This window comes from Oryctolagus cuniculus, chromosome 6 (genome assembly GCF_051225735.1).
Source record: "Oryctolagus cuniculus isolate XC-2025 breed Fujian yellow rabbit chromosome 6, ASM5122573v1, whole genome shotgun sequence".
NCBI lineage: Eukaryota > Metazoa > Chordata > Mammalia > Lagomorpha > Leporidae > Oryctolagus > Oryctolagus cuniculus.
Genome location: NC_142872.1, coordinates 135,489,054 through 135,506,436, shown reverse-complemented (window position 1 = coordinate 135,506,436; position 17,383 = coordinate 135,489,054). Strand labels below are relative to the sequence as shown.

The 17,383-nt window shown below is 35.5% G+C and overlaps 1 protein-coding gene across 15 annotated transcripts in view; it reads right to left on the bottom strand.

Annotated features, from left to right (window-relative positions):
* Positions 1–17,383, bottom strand: part of EBAG9 (estrogen receptor binding site associated antigen 9) — a 32,063-nt gene that overhangs the window by 7,533 nt on the left and 7,147 nt on the right. For all 15 annotated transcript variants that reach the window (XM_070075413.2, XM_008255835.5, XM_070075416.2 and 12 more), the window contains 5 exons: positions 17,199–17,296; positions 14,170–14,248; positions 12,396–12,554; positions 10,505–10,612; positions 7,412–7,503 (listed from right to left, as the gene is read on the bottom strand). In XM_070075413.2, the coding sequence (XP_069931514.1) occupies positions 7,412–7,503; positions 10,505–10,612; positions 12,396–12,554; positions 14,170–14,248; positions 17,199–17,281 (521 nt within the window). In that variant the 5' untranslated portion in view covers positions 17,282–17,296. The remainder of the gene's footprint in view (positions 1–7,411; positions 7,504–10,504; positions 10,613–12,395; positions 12,555–14,169; positions 14,249–17,198; positions 17,297–17,383) is intronic.

Below are 17,383 nucleotides of genomic sequence, written 5' to 3'. Positions count from 1 at the left end.
CAGTCAAAAACAATGAAACCCAGTCATTTGCAACAAGATGGAGGAATTTGGAAAACATCATGCTGAGTGAATTGAGCCAGTCCCAAAGGGACAAATATCATATGTTCTCCCTGATCGGCGACTACTAACTGAGCACCAACGGGGAAACTCGTTGAAATGAAATGGACACTATGAGAAACAGTGACTTGATCAGCTCTTGTCCTGACGGTTGATGTACAATGTAATACTTTATCCATTTTAGTATTTTTTTTTGTTCTAGTACCATTGGTTGAACTCTGTAATTAACACACAATTATTCTTAGGTGTTTAAATTTTAACTGAAAAGTGATCCCTGTTAGGAATTTGGAAAACATTATGCTGAGTGTAATAAGCCAATCCCAAAGGGACAAATACCACTTGTTCTCCTTGATAGGTGACAACTAACTGAGCACCAAAAAGGAAACCTGTTAAAGTGAAATGAACACTAGGAGAAATGGTGACTTGATCAGCCCTCACCCTGACTGTTGATGAGCAACTCAATATGTTATCCCTCTTAGTATCTTTTTTGTTTGTTCTACTTAATACTTTTGGTTGAATACTGTAATCAATACATAATTCTTCTTAAGTGCTGAAACTTAACTGAAAAGTGATCGCTGTTAAATGTAAGAGTGGGAATAAGAGAGGGAAGAGATGTATAATTTGGGACATGCTCAAGCTGACTTACCTCAAACAGTAGAGTTAGAAACATACCAGGGGATTCAAATTCAATCCCATCAAGGTGGCATGTACCAATGCCATCTCACTAGTCCCAGTGATCAATTTCTGTTCACAATTGATCATAATGATAGGACTAAGAACCAAAGGGATCACAGAAACATGAATAGTGTCTGCAAATACTAGCTGATAGAATAAAAAAGGGAGAGAATGATCCAACATAGGAAGTGAGATACACAGCAGACCCATAGAATGGCAGATGTCCTAAACAACACTCTGGCCTCAGAATCAGCCCTTAAGGCATGTGGATCCGGCTGAAAAGCCCATGAGACTATTTCAGGCATGGAAAGCCAAGACACTCTGGGGGGGGGGGAACTAAATGAAAGATCTCTGCGAGTGAGATCCCAGTGGAAAGAATGGGTCATCAAAGAAGGAGGTACCTTTCTCTGAAGGGAGGAGAGAACTTCCACTTTGACCATGGCCTTGTCTAAATATGATCAGAGTCAGTGAACTCAGGGGCTTCCATAGCCTTGGCAGCTCATGACAAGAGCCTAGGGTGATTACTGAGGCCATAAAAAGAGTGTCAATTTGTTAAGTCAACAACAGGAGTCACTGTGCACTTACTCCTCATGTAGGATCTTTGTCCTTAGTGTGCTGTACATTGAGATTTAATGCTATAACTAGTACTCAAACAGTATTTTTCACTTTATGTTTCTGTGTGGGAGCAAACTGTTGAAATCTTTACTTAATGTATGCTAAACTGATCTTCTGTATATAAAGAGAAACAAGGATGAATCTTGATGTGAATGGAAGGGGAGAGGGAGTGGGAAAGGGGAGGGTTGCGGGTGGGAGGGACGTTATGGGGGGAAAGCCATTGTAATCCATAAGCTGCACTTTGGAAATTTATATTCATTAAATAAAAGTTTGAAAGCAAAAAAAAAAAAAAAGAATGTTTAGGATGCACACCACTGTCTAGAAAACTTTAAAAAAAAAAACCTTATATAAAAACATATATGAACATATAGGAAGTTTTTATTTGCTATTATTTCCTAAATAAGATAATAAAACAATTGCTTACACAGTGAAAAAAAAAAAAGAAATCTTGCAAAAGAACAAAAGAGAAAACTTAAAGAAATGTAGAACTCAATCAGTCAAATAAAAAATTATAATGGACTAGCTCAAACAGAAGAAAGCTTATCTGAACACGAAGAAATGTCTTTTGAAATTATCTCAGTGAAAGAAGAAAAACAGTAAAAAATGAAGACAGCCTCCATAACCTTTGGGATACTATTAAATAAACTAATATTTGCACAAATTTCCATGGGACCACAGACAGAAACAACCAGGAAAGACTTTCCCCATGTCACATTACATTCAAGCACTTCAAAGTAAAATATAGACACAAATCTAAAATTTGCAAGAGAAAAGCACCGAGTGACATTTAAGGGAACTCCCATTAAATTAACAGATATTTTTTACCAGAAACTTTATAGGCCAGGAGGGAATGGAATGATGTATTCTTGGCAATTAGAAAAAGAACTGCCAATCAAGAACACTTTACCTCATGAAACTATCTTTCATAACTGAAGGAAAAATATTTTCCAAGATTAAGCAAAAATTGAAGGAATTCAACACCACCAGACCAGCTTACAAATATACTTAATGACATCCTATCCACAGAAACAGACAACTACCATCATGAACACATGCACAAATATATAACACAATAGAAAAATAACAAAAGATAATCAAAAAAGAAAGATTAAAGAAAAAATGACAGGACTAAGCCATTTCTTAATAATTTTGAGCTACTGATAGACTTAAATATCAAATGGACTAAATTCCTCAATTAAAATATACAGACTGGCCTGCGCTGCTGCTCACTTGGCTATCCTCTGCCTGTGGCACTGGCACCCCGGGTTCTAGTCCCGGTTGCTGCTCTTCCAGTCCAGCTTTCTGCTGTGGCCCAGGAGTGCAGTGGAGGATGGCCCAAGTGCTTGGGCCCTGCACCCGCACGGGAGACCAGGAGGAAATGCCTGGCTCCTGGCTTCAGATCGGTGCAGCGCACCAGCCGTAGCGGCCCCTTGGGGGTAAACCAACGGAAGGAAGACCTTTCTTGCTGTCTCTCTCTCTCACTGCCTAACTCTGCCTGTCAAAAAAAAAATTTTTATATATATATATATATATATATACACACACAGACTGACTGAATGGATTAAAAACCATGACCCAACACTATGCTGCCAGAAAAAAAAAAACACTTTACCAGCAAAGACACATATGGCGTAAAAGTCAAAGGATGGAAAAAGATATTCCACATAAACAGAAACCAAAAACAAACAGAAGTAGTTAAGCTGATAATCAGAAGAAACAGACTTTAAGAAAAAACTGTAAGAAGAAACAAAAGATGGTCACTATATAATGAGCAAGGGATCCATTCAACCAGAAGTTATGATACTGGAAATGCAAATATACTTAATGCTGAAGTATTCTGTTTTAAAAAATAAACATTCTTAGAACTAGAGAGAAACAAGCTCCAATATGATAACAGAGGGGTACCTCAACACCCACTTTCATCAGTAGTCAGATTACCCAGATAAAAATTAACAAAGAAACATCAGAGATAAACTACAATACAGACCAAATGGATCTAACAGACATTTACAGAACCTTCCATCCAACAGCTGTAGCATACACATTCTTTTCATGAGCACATGGGACATTTTCAAGGACAGACCATACATCAAGCCACAAAATAAGTTTTAACAAATTCAAAAAAATTTAAATCGTATCATGGATCATTTTTTATGAAAATGGAATTAAATAAGAAACTCTAGCAACTATACAAATATATGGAGACTGAACAATATGCTCCCAAATGAAAAATGAGTCATTAAAGAAATCAAAACAGCATTTAAAAAATTTCTTCAAACTAATGACAATGCAAACACAACAATCAACAGCAAATTATAGGATACAGCAAACGAGTATTAAGAGGAAACTTTATAGCAATAATCACCATCAAAAAATCAGAATATAATGCATCTCAAGGACCTAGACAAACAAAAGCAACCAAACTCAATGTCAATAAAAGGAAAGAAACTTGAAAAATTAAAGCAGAACTATGTTACAAAGAAAACAATACAAAAGATTAATAAACACTTGTTTAAAAAGATTTTAAAAATGACAAACCATTAGCTAGACAACGGAAAAAACAAAAAAACTCTAACAAAATCAGACATGAAAAAGGAGATACAAGGGATACCACAGACATACAAAGGATTGGAGCCGACCTTGTGGCACAGTGGGTTAAGTTATCACCAGCGACGCCAGCATCCCATATGGACACTGGTTTGAGTTCCAGCAGCTCAACTTCTGATCCAGCTCCCTGCTAATGTGTCTGGGAAGTAGTGAGGAAGGCCCAAGTACTTGGGCCCCTGCACCCATGTGGGAGACCCAGAAGAAACTCCTGGCTTCTGGCTTCAGACTGGCCCAGCGCTGGCCACTGTAGCTATTTGGGGAGTGAACCTGCAGATGGAAGATTGAACTCTGTTTTTCCTCTCTCTATAACTCTACCTTTCAAATAAATAAATAAATCTTTTTTTAAAAAAAAAAAAAGCAAGGGTAGTAGGGACTACTACGAACAACTATATAGCAACAAATTGGAAAATCTAAAAGAAATGGGTAAATTTCTGGCACGTGTAACTTAACAAAATTCAACCACCAAGATAAAGAAAATATAACAGACCATTACAAGTGACAAAACTGAATCAATAGTAAATCTCTAAATGAAGAAAAATCCAGGACCAAACTTTAAAGAAAAAACTAACACCAATTTTTGTCAAATTACTCCAAAAAATGAAAAGGGAGGGAACATTTCCAAATTCATTTATGAGGCCAGTATTAACTCGATTCCAAAACAGGGTAATGACATAACAAAAGAACCAAGAACAAAACACCTGACAAACACAGATGTAACAATTCTCAACAAAACACTAGCAAATAGACTCCAACAACATATCAAAAGGATCATTCATCCTGACCAAGTAGGATTTATCCCAGGGATAGAGAGGCAAATCAATAAATGTCAATAAAACACAAGAAGAGAAAGAAGAATAAAAATCATATGATCATCTCAATAAATGCAGAACAAATATTTGATAAAATTCAATACCTATTCATGATAAAAACTTTGAAAAAATTAGAAATAGAAAGAAAATATCTGAACATAATAAAGGCTATATATATAATAAACCTGCAGTCAGTATAATATTGAATGGGGAAAGCTGAAAACATTTTTTCTAAGATCTCACCAGAGAAGGACATCTACTTTCACCACTTTTATTCAATACAGTACTCAAGTTTTAACCTAAGGAATTAGGCAATGGAAAAAAAAAAGGCATACAAATAGAAAAGGAAGAAATAAAAGTTGCTTTATTGCAGATGACAATATTCTATAATGAGAAACCAGGAGTCTACAAGAGAATTTTAGAATTGGTAAGTGAAGTCAGTAAAGTTGCAGGATAGAAACTCATCCTCAAAAACAAACAGCATTTTTTGCACTCACAACAAATCTGCTTAGAAAGAAATTTTAAGAGCAACATTCACAATAGCTACAACAAAAATAAAATACCTTGGAATGAATTTAACCAACAATGTAAAAGATCTTTAAAATAAAAATGGCGAATCACTTCTGAGAGAAACTGAATAGGGCATACAAAAAATGGAAACACATTTCATTTTTATGGATTGGAAAAATATTGTTAAAATGTCCTTATTACCCAAAGCAATTTACAGATTCAATGCAATCCCCTCAAAATACCAGAGACATTCTTTACAGAACTAGAAAAAACAATCCCAAGATTCATAAAGAAACACTAAAAACCCCAAATAGTCAAAGCAATCTTGAACAAAACAAAGCAAAGCCAGAGGCTCAAAATACCACATTTCAGGACATAACATAGAGGCACCATAACCAAAGCAGAATGGTACTGGCATAAAAACAGATATACAGATAAGTAGAACAGAACAGAAACCACAGAAATTAATCCATACATCCACAGCCAACTTATCTTTGAGAAAGGAGCTTTAAAAGCACACAAACACTTCAATAAATGATGCTGGGAAAACTGGACATCCATACGCAAAGGATTAAAACAGGCCTCCTCTACTCCCACACCCACACCCCTCACTCTCTACAAAAATCAACTCAAAATGGATCAAAGTAACTATGAAACCATTAGAAAACAGAGAAGCACTTCAAAACACTGACATAGGCCATTATCTTTTTGGGTAAGACCCCAAAAGCCCAAGTAACTAAAGAGTAGATAAATGAGATTATATCTCAAACTACAAAGCCTCTGCACAGCAAAGGAAACAATCTGCAGAATGAAGAGACAACCAACATAATGGAAGAAAAAATTTGCAAATTATACATCTGACAAAGGGTTAACATTCAGAATACATAAGGAACTAATAAACCTCAACAATAAACCCAATTAAAAAAAGGGCAAAGAATCTGAATAGACATTTCTCAGAAGACAAACGGTAAACGAATACATGAAAATACACTCAATAATAGTAGCCATCAGGGAAACATAGATCAAAGTCATAATGAATTATCATCTCACTCCAGTTGGAATGACTATTATCAAAAGGACAGTAACAAATGCTGGGGAGGATATGCAAAAAAGTGAATACTTACCTACTGTTGAAAGGTATATAAATTAGTACAATGGAGAATATCACAAGGGTTCCTCTAAACTAAAAATAGATCTATGTGATTCAGCTAAAACACTTCCAGGTATATATCAAATACAATAAAATATCAGGATATGAATGAGATAGTTCCCACCCATGTTCACTGCAGCACTATTCAGAATAGCCAAGATATGGAGTTAACCTAGGTGTGCACCAATGGATGAATGCATAAAGTAGATGTGATATGTACACAATGGAATGTTAGTCTGTCATAAAAAAAGAACGAACTCTGACATTTGCAATAAAATGAGTGCAATTAGAGATAATTACATTAAGTGAAATAAGTCTGAATTAAAAAGAAACATATCACAGATTCTCTTTCATATATAAAAGTTAAAAATAATATATTTGATCTGATTTTAAAACAGTGATTAGTAAAGAGTTGGAAGGAGGACTGGATAATGGGTATCAAAACCCAAGTGGGTGAACATTAAAGGGTTCTGCTGTTTTTGCAGCATGGTCGGATACTAAAGCTCACAATGCTGTATCATATTCTGTATAAAGAACTGGAAGAGAGCAGTTGGTAAGCTCCAAATACAAAGAAAAGATAAGTTTCCTAATATGGTCAGTTTAGGCTATGTATATGTCAAAACTGTACCTCTTAAAATATACCAGTATATCATTAATAATTATGTATTAATAAATATTAATTATATAATTAATCCAGAATTTAAAAATATATACTGGTGGACAAATCAAGATTGCAATGTAATACATATATATTTTTTTAAATCTCATTTGCCATTAATAAAATTATTATTCTTTTGTTCCTACAATGCTGTAAGTTTTTGGTTTCTGTGAGATCACATAAAATAGCATATGCAGTCTGAAATACATTAAAAATCTAATATAATCTAAGATTCAAAAGAAAAAAAATATATACTATTTTGACCTTAAAAGCAATAGGAAACAAATCTGGTTATTCTACTCAGTTGCAATGTAAACAGCATTCAAATACCTCAGAACTTCTTCTGCTTGCCATGCCGCATCTTCCTCTTCTTCCCATGCATTGGTATTTTCTTGCCAGGTATCTAAATCACCTAATTCAGACTACAATGAAACACAAAGCAAAACTAAGATAGTAAAGAGCTATCCTTTCTCCATTCAGCAGTCAGAAGAGTATTAAAAACATAACTCAGGGGGCTGGTGCTGTGGTGTAGTGGGTACACCTGCAGTGCTGGCATCTCACATGGGCACCGGTTCAAGTCTCGGCTGCTCCACTTCCAATCCAGCTCTCTGCTATGGCCTGGGAAAGCAGTAAAAGAAGGCCCAAGTGCTTGAGCCCCTGCACCTGCGTGGGAGACTTGGAAGAAGCTCCTGGCTCCTGGCTTTGGATGGGTGCAGATCCAGCCATTGCGGCCAATAGGGGAGTGAACCAGCAGATGGAAGACCTCTCTTTCTGCCTCTCCTTCTCTCTGTGTGTCTCTTTCAAATAAAAAAAACAAATTAAAAAAAAAAAAAAAAACAAAACTCAGAACCTGCTGTCCCGTGGTTTTAAAACTTTCTTACTATGTCCTACACAAGGCACAGACGATTTGCTGTTTTATCTAGAACTGAGAGGTTTCCTGTGATGCATGATTCTCAGCACTAAAACATCCTAGGCAAGTCCAGATTCCTATTTTATGTTTTATGGGATACCATTTTATATTAAGGTTTTGCTTTAATTTGGAATGGACAGTACTAGGACATTTCTTGGGTTACTGTATCTTTTCGTTAAGAGGAAGGCAAGGGGAAGAGATAAGAGACTAATGATTCTAGAGTGAATTAGAAATGCTTGACTGGAGCCAGTGCTGTGGTGCAATGGATTAGCAACCCATAATGGTGCCGGTTTGAGTCCCAGCTGCTCCACTTACAATCCAGCTCCTGGCTAATTTGTCTGGGAAGGCAATGGAAGATGGCTCAAGTGCTTGGGCCCTTGTACCCACATGGGAAACCTGGAAGAAACTTCTGGCTCCTGGTTTTGGCCTGGCCTAACCTCAGCTGTTGCAGCCATCTGAGGAGTGAACCAGAGGACGGAAGATCTCTCTAATTCTGCATTTCAAATAAATAAATAAATAAATAAATCTTTTAAAAAAATGCTTGATTAGACTAATCCAGCTACTCTCTGCTGACAAGAACAGGAAGAAGCTGAAGTCTCCAAACTAGCACTGACATCTTCAATTACGCATACATAAGAGGTTTTCCAATGGCATTTGATCCTAGGCATAAAACAAATGAAGCAAAAATTGCAATAGCACTCACACCTCATGCTTTCTCTCCCCTGTCCTACTTAGCTGGTATTATCAGGCTGGTCACTATCTTACACTACTCCCCAGGCCAAATCTCTAAAAGTTTATTTTTTTCCCCTAAGAACCAGTAAAAATGGACATTCTGTGATGTTCAGTTAAGTGAGGATATGATTGTGTGTAAAAAAAAAACTGGTAGCAATCGGGAATAGATTTATTTTACTGTTTGGAGTACTTATCCTTAAAAATGAAAGAAAAGACTTTATTTTCTTCCTCTAACCATAAATGTAACACCATACTTTTTTTTAAAAAAGTCTCTGAATATTTAATATAAATCTCTAGGACTAGAATAGCTAGGTCAAGAAATGGAATATTTTTAAAGTTACTGAAACAAAGTACAAATGACTTTCCTGAAAACTTACAGCAATATATCCTCTCAACAGTATAGAATTCCTGTTACCCTGTGCCTTTGCCAATACTGATAATGGTAGCTTTTTTATCTTTGCTAATAATATAAGATTTAAAAATGGTATCTTGTTATTTTACTTTGGATTTCTTTAAGAACTGATAAAATGAAATCTTTCTTTGCTATTAGATCTAGTTCTTGTTTGTAAACATTCTTCCACTGAGGTTTTGACTGTTAGTTTTGACATTCAGATTTTTTAAAAGTATAATTAATAGGACCATTAAAAATAATGATACTTGATCTTTTGGTAGAGATGATCTCCTAAGTAAAAAAAAAAAGTTGAAAAGAATGAGTTAGAAAGATTTGTGTATTAAAAAGTAAATATACCTGCCCATCAAAAGCACCACAAGCAAATTAAAGCCAAAAACTGAAAAAATACAAAAGATGATATTTACTAATATGGATCAAACACATTAAAAAAATTAAAACTAAGAAATATAAAATTAAAAATTAAGCAATATGAGGTGAGCATTTGTTACAGTCACCGCTTGGGATGCCTACATCCCATATGGAATGCCTGGTTTGAGTCCAGGCTCTTCCACTTCTGATCCAGCTTCCCGCTAATCTGCATCCTGGGAGACAGCAGGCGATGACTCAAATTCTCAGGTTCCTGCTACCCATGTGGGAGATCCAGAAGGAATTCTGGACTCCTGGCTTTGGCCTGGCTTGCACCTGCTGTTGTGGGCATTTGGGGAGTGAATCTGCAGATGGAAGTTCTCTGTATGCCTGTACTCTGTCTCTCTGCTATTCAAATAAAATGAAGAAAAAAAAAAGTTAAACATTATGATGAAATTTTATTTAGAAAAATATCTACAGCATCATTATGTCCTCACAGCATCATATGACTATACAGGAGTGATCAAAGTTTGCAATTATAGTTACGTATGTTATCATCTATTTAATATTATCTCTCCCCTGCTATAGTGTTCTCTTTTTTCCTTTAAAAATTTTCATTTATTTCAAATTCATTTTAAACCAAATCACATTTTAAATGTAAATATACTCTACAACGGAAAAAAATCTTGTTTCCCTCCTACAGTATATTTATATAACTCACTAAAAAGAAACATACTAAGGTTAAATTTCTCGTTTTGTGGTAGCCTCTCTTAAATATTTTAAATAACATTTTCTCTCTATCTTTCATGTGTGCAATGGTACCCTGATTTTAGTATCTCATGTAATATACAATCTTATAAAATGACAGGACTGGTAAAACTCCACCTTAACTTCTTTCAAACTGCTAAATATGTTTCAGAATCACAAAAATATGGATGCTTTGTTTAGTTTACACTGTTTTTTTCTTTCTTAAAGACAAGAGATATAAAATCAAGCCTTTCCCAAGATCCCATTTCATACTTACAGACTGATGAATAAAAGGCATATCCTGTGTAGCTGCTAATCTACTAGAGAAACCTGTGCTACCGTCTGGGATGCCAAAATTCAATGGTTCTCTTTTCTTAATAACAATCTGAAAGATAAATTGAAATAGGAACTATAAGGATATTTTTATCCATCATTAGATAATCAACCAATGCATTCTGTAAATACTTCAAACATGCTCTGCCTCTCTTATTTTTAAAATTTACAACGTGAAAGCCAAAAAGAAAAACATCTATAAGGTAAAGAAACTTCCAGGAAATTGTCACAGAAACCAGTAAAATACTAAGAAAAACTGTATTTCACAATTTAAAAAAAATACATTTTCATTTTCTTTCTTCCTCTCCTTATTTTCCCCAGACCCTCAAAATATAAGATACTTATAGTTATTGTATTAAGCGACTGTATCATCATGTATCATATCCACCAAAAGTTTTACCAGTTTCCTCAGCATGTGGACTATCTATGAATATGAGTATTTCAATTCTTTCAGGCTAATAGATTAAGGATACTTCACAGTGTTCATGGAAAAACAGAGTTAATTTATTTTGTTGTAAAATTTTTTAAAAAATTTATGCAGTTTTAAAATAATACACATTTCCTTTAACTTTTTGAAGATCCCTTACATTATAATATACTTAATTGATATTTGTAGCTTTTATTAAAAGCCCTTCCATTCTAATCTAACAAAGCACTACTGTAACATACTAGGTTCCAAGCCAGAGAAGCAATACACTTCCACAATACGATCTATTCATCCACTAAGAAACTCACTTAAAGGGTCCTTGAAAAATATACAACTTAATCTTTTTTCAACTTTGAGACACTTGGACAACTCAACAAAACAATGTAAAAGTTTTCAACCTAGACAATGTAAAAAAAAAAATGTACAGCTGAAACTGAATGAAAGGTAGAAGAGTGTGAGGACCTGTACCCTATAGGAAGTGTAGACTAAATAATGTTCTCATTTTATAGAAGTGTAAGAAATATTTTCCAAGATTGGCTGAACAAGAAATGGAGCTTTAAGTGTGTTTTTCACAAATAGGAGACTGACTAGTGAGGTACAGAGGAACAATACCAGTGTAATATTTGAGGGAGTAGGATGAGAGGGAAGGGTAGGATAAAATCTTCATTTACCATAGCATGAGGTCAATAGACAATGTCTGTGATTGGTAAATCAAGAAACAGTAATATGAACATATTGTATATAGATACAATGATAAGAGGCTACTGAAAAAGTTACTGTTTCTAGGAAGTAGAACTGGCAACAAAGAGTGACAGGGCAGAAGTCTGTCACTTTTCATAATAGTAATTCCATACTTTTTGATTCACACACAAAAAGCCAGATGTTCTATTTTTATAAAAAGGAAAATATTCAGCCATTGTGCTTTCTCCTGTATTTCTCTACATCTCTACATGATCTTACATATCCACCCAAAGGGAATTAAATACAGTATGGATGACTAACACACTAACACAAATCCACAACCATTACTCAATTCTCACAGCCCTGCATCAATTTTATAATGTTAGAAACAATGGAAACTACTTGTCAGTTGGTAGACAGCATCAAGCTATGAACTTGTTAGGTCTGCTGTCTCATTTAGCTCCGTCTCATTGCACAGACTAGTGTCTACAATCCAATACACAGAAATTCGATAAATATGCAGATATAATTTTAAAAGACTAAGAATTAAAAATCATTTGATTTATGGCTAGGTCACTTAATTATATAAAATTCTTATTTAATATGAGAGAAAACAGACTGATAACCAGAAATAGGCTTTCTATTAAATACTAATTATACTGTCTAATTTAAATTCTAAGAATCTGAAAAGCAGTTTAATTTTCCAAAGTACAAATCTTTAACATACTTTCTGAGTTTTCCTTATAGTTGGTGTCATGTCTTTAAAATAGTCAGGTTCAAGTTGTTCCAATGGATTTTGCTGTGTTGACACATTCCCATTCCCTCCTTCAATTTTTACACTTGTAGGTGCATCTTCATCCCAGGAAGTCCACTCTTCAACATCTGTCTAAATTTGATTGATGAACATTGTCACCCACAAAGGGGCAACATAATGATCATTTCATTAGTCAATTAGAAAAATGACATTTGTAAAACACTGGTTTTCAAACATTTTTGATCCACAAGAAAATATACATTTTATATCACATCAAAACTAGATCTGGGGCCAGCGCTATGGCGTAGCAGGCTAAGCTTCTGCCTGTGGTACCGGCATCCCATGTAGGCACCGGTCTGCTCCTCTTCTGATATAGCTCTCTACTTACGGCCTAGGAAAGCAGTGGAAGATAGCCCAAGTGCTTGGGCCCTTGCACCTGCATGAGAGACCCGGAAGAAGCTCCCGGTTCCTGTCTGGCTGAGCCCTGGCCCAGCCCTTGCTGTTGCAGCCATGTGGAGAGTTAATCAGTAGATGGAAGATCTCTCTCTGCCTCTGCCTCTCTCTGTCTGTCTGTAACTCTGCTTTTCAAATAAAATAAAAATAAATAAATCTTAAAAAAAAAAAAAGGTGCCTGAGTTTAAGTCCCAGCTCTGTTCCTAACTCCAGCCTACTGCACATGTGGGAGGCAGCCAGTAATGGCTCAAGTATTTGGATCCCTGCCACTCACATGGGAGACCTGAACTGAGTTCTTGGTTCTGGGAATAGCTCAGTGCTGTTATGGGTATTTGGGGAATTAACTGGCAGATGATAGTAAAACTCTCTTTCTCTCCTTCTCTATCTCTTAAATAAAATAAACAAACAACAAAAATACAAAGTAAAGCAAAAGTAAATGTTTTGAAAACTGAGATGACACTAGAACTACAGCCCACAGGAGAACTGAAATTTTCTACTTAAGCCTAACCAGACTGACTGCCCAATGGAAACAAAAAAGTATCAATTCACCACAAGATTCAAACAGGACAGAATCTCATATATAATATTCAAAGTGTTCATGAAACAATCCATCATTATTCAGAATAGAAAGCATCAACAAACCTCAATTCACATGAAAATTTAATCAACAGATGCCAAACCTCAAATAATTAAAATTGACTAAGACTTAAAATAGCTATTATAAAAATGCTCCAAAAATCAACAGCAAACATTTGAAATCAATGGTGAAAAAACAAAACAGAAAACATCAGCAAAGAAATAGAAGATAAAATGAAGAATCAAAGAGAAATTTTACAAGAAAAGTTTCACAACAGCAACAAAAATCCTAACCACCAAATTAATTTTATGATCTTCTAATGGGCTGCAATCCAGTTTGAAAAATGCTCTTCTAGGGGCCAGCACTGTTGCATAGCACGTAAAGCTGCCTCTTGTGGTGCTGGCATCCCATAAGGGTGCCAAAAATTTGAGTCCTGGATGTTCGACTCCCTGCTAATGTCACTGGGAAAGCCATGGAGGACAGCCCAAGTGCTTGGGTCGCTGTATCCACATGGGAGACCTGGAAGAAGCTCCTGGCTTTGGCCTCAGCCTGGCCAAGCTCCAGCTGGTGTGACATGTGGAGAGTAAACTAGAGGATGGAAGACCTCCCTCCAACTCTCCCTCTTTCTCTGTATTCTGTCTTTCAAATAAATAAATAAATCTTAAAAAGAAGAAAAATGCTCTTCTGGAACACAATCTTATAAAGAAAAAAAATTACCTGCTTAGGAACTGATGAATAGTCAACTGTAGTTGGCAAAGTTATTTGGTCTCCACTTAATTTCCTTCCTCTGCCAGATCTGAAATATAAATGAAATTTATTCCAAGAACTACTGAAACAAGTATGTGTTAAAGCATTACGGACAGTCATTCAAGGCTTACAAAGCAAGATCTAAATTTTATGATTACTGATTTTAATAACAGCTTCTCATTAAGAGTCGATGAAAAGAAAAAGCATGAATCAGATTATCTTGTGAATATTTAAAATATCCTAGGTAAATATAGTGGTTTTTGGTTTAAGACTCATGAAACATACAAAGCAAAAACCAAAAACTGCAAGGGGGCTTCAACCCATACTCCCTGGAGTGCTGTGGGTTTTGAAGGTGAAGCTCTGCACCACCTATACTGTTTTAAATAGGGTGGATTGCCTAATGTGTTCTACATACTAGGATTCTTGATAAGATTAACCATTAAACTATTTTTTTGAAAGGCTGGGAGGTAGTTTTTGGATTAGCAGTTAACGCATAGGTTAAGATGGTCAAGTCTCATATTTGGAGTGCCTGTATTCTATGTCCTTCTCTAGCTCTTGACTCAATTCCTGCTAACGGAGACCCTGGGAGGCAGTGGTGATTGCTCAAATAATTAGATTCCTGCCACACACAAGGGGTGACCTGGATTGAGTTCCTGGACTATGACCTCAGCCTTGGCCCAGCTCAGTTCTTGTTGGTATTTACGGAGAATACAAGCAGATAGGAGCCAGCTCAAAAAAAAAAAAAAAAAAAAAAAAATCACTGGATCGAACCGAACTGTAAACTGAGTTTTAAGGATTAGTAGAAAAAATAGCACATTAAACAAGCTGTTAAGAACATGGGTTTTGTTGCCGGCGCTGTGGCTCACTAGGCTAATCCTCCGCCTTGCGGCGCCGGCACACCAGGTTCTAGTCCCAGGCGGGGCGCCGGATTCTGCCCCGGTTGCCCCTCTTCCAGGCCAGCTCTCTGCTGTGGCCAGGGAGTGCAGTGGAGGATGGCCCAAGTACTTGGGCCCTGCACCCCATGGGAGACCAGGAAAAGCACCTGGCTCCTGCCATCAGATCAGCGCGGTGCGCCGGCCGCAGCGCGCCAGCCGCGGTGGCCACTGGAGGGTGAACCAACGGCAAAGGAAGACCTTTCTCTCTGTCTCTCTCTCTCACTGTCCACTCTGCTTGTCAAAAAAAAAAAAAAAAAAAAAAAGGGTTTTGAAATTTGTTTAAACCATGATTTTCAATGTTATTTCTATTGAACCTAGATTATCTACTGAACCTAGAATTATCTAACTTTTCAGCATCAATATCCTCATTTGTAAAATGCACGTATTCATAACTAAGTTTGTACAGTTGTTGTAAGGATTTAGTTACATGGTATAGTTAAAGCATCCAGACAGTGCCTGCTACATAGCAAGATATTTAAAAACTGGTATCTGTTACAAATGGCTCTTATAAAGGAACAGTAATTTGCTTCATGTCAAGTAATCATTATAGTTACTACTTAGCTAATTGGTAAAATCAACATTTTTATTATAAGACAAAAAGTTGTATTTTATTTATTTAAAGGAAGAATAGAAAAAAAAACAGTCATAAACTTTACAATATAAACCTGGTATTTTAGAACACATGCTCTAGGTTCTTACTGATATCTAAGAGAAAGTTCAATTAATAGAAGATCATTTTTCTTTACAATAAATTCTACATATATTTACATCGACAACAGAAATTGATAATGACAATAGAAATTTTCTTAAACAAGCAGGCTGGGAATAAAATTGTTGAGTGCAACTGCGAAATCACATCTATGAAAGGAGAGCTGATTGCCATCCATTTTCTCTATTGCTCTACCATATACCTGGTGGGTGAAAAATTTTTTCACCAGGACAAAAGAAACACCTACCTACCTACTGATTTAAGTAATCAGGTCTGAACAATTTAATACATTTGTATGTCTCAACTGCTTGGCAGCTATTAGAAAAAAATGCATATAAACAAAGAAAAAAAATATTTTTATTTTGAATGAGATAAAATTCCATACCAATGCAATGTGTGTGCCTTTTGGACATGCATAGCTTCTCTAGTATCAAACTCAGTTTGGAGACTCATCCTCATTTTCTACTCTAGATTAATTTTCCTACAGTGCTAGTTTTGAATTACAACCTAAAATCCTAGCTGGGCAATGATATGTAACCAAAAATATAAGCAAACAAAAACATTTCAAACATTAAGAACATCATCAGAAGGAAAGCTGCGGAACCTAATTGCTGCAAACACGGACTGTCTTGAGTTAGAAGACTGTGCAGTGTTCAACAGTTAACTAACACTTTCACTATGGTTTCACTGGAAAATTTAAAATATCCTAAGGCACCCCTTGGAACTTCACAGGAAGCCCTGTAATCTGACAAGATAGGAGTTGGAATCTACAGAGGATCTACTGAAGTAGAATAACTTACCTGCTCTATACGACTTGCAGATCCTGGAATGTTATTTAAGAAACAATAACAATAAAAATCTTCTTTGAAAAATTTTTTAGGGTTTCTCTATTTTAAAAAATTGGTATAACGCAACTGCTAATATAAGTATTTAAAAGTTAACATTAATATTGTAGTACAGACCCAAACACCTATACCTGATTTCACCTAAATATGTTAAAACACTGCAATAATGAAACAATTATATACATAAGAACTGTTATTGTTACAATACTGATTATAACAATAAAATTGATTTAGTTTGCTTATTTCTGAAATTCTGTGTTATTATGCTAATTATTTTAGTGTAAAACTAAATTTCAATTTAAAACAAATTTAAAAGAACAAAAACAACTACATCTCTACTTTCTAGATCTAAAGTACAAAATTTTTTTAAATATTAGGGATTTATGAATAAATATTCCAATCAAGACAGTTAGCTTAAATATAATCTGTCCAGCCTTTCTGAAGTTATAAGGGTTTCTAAAACCAGCAAGGAGATAAAAACAGGTCAGTTTGAACATAAAATTTATTTACCTGCATATTAATCTCTTTAGGAATGAGAATACTGTTGCTAGGCAGGTACAAACTTTAAATAACCGAAACTGAGTGATGGCCATGGTGGAAATTAAAACCTGTGGAAAGGACACACACAAACACACACACACATAAATGCTTTAAACTGATTTCATAAGCCATACTCCTGTTTTGCAGTCAACCTA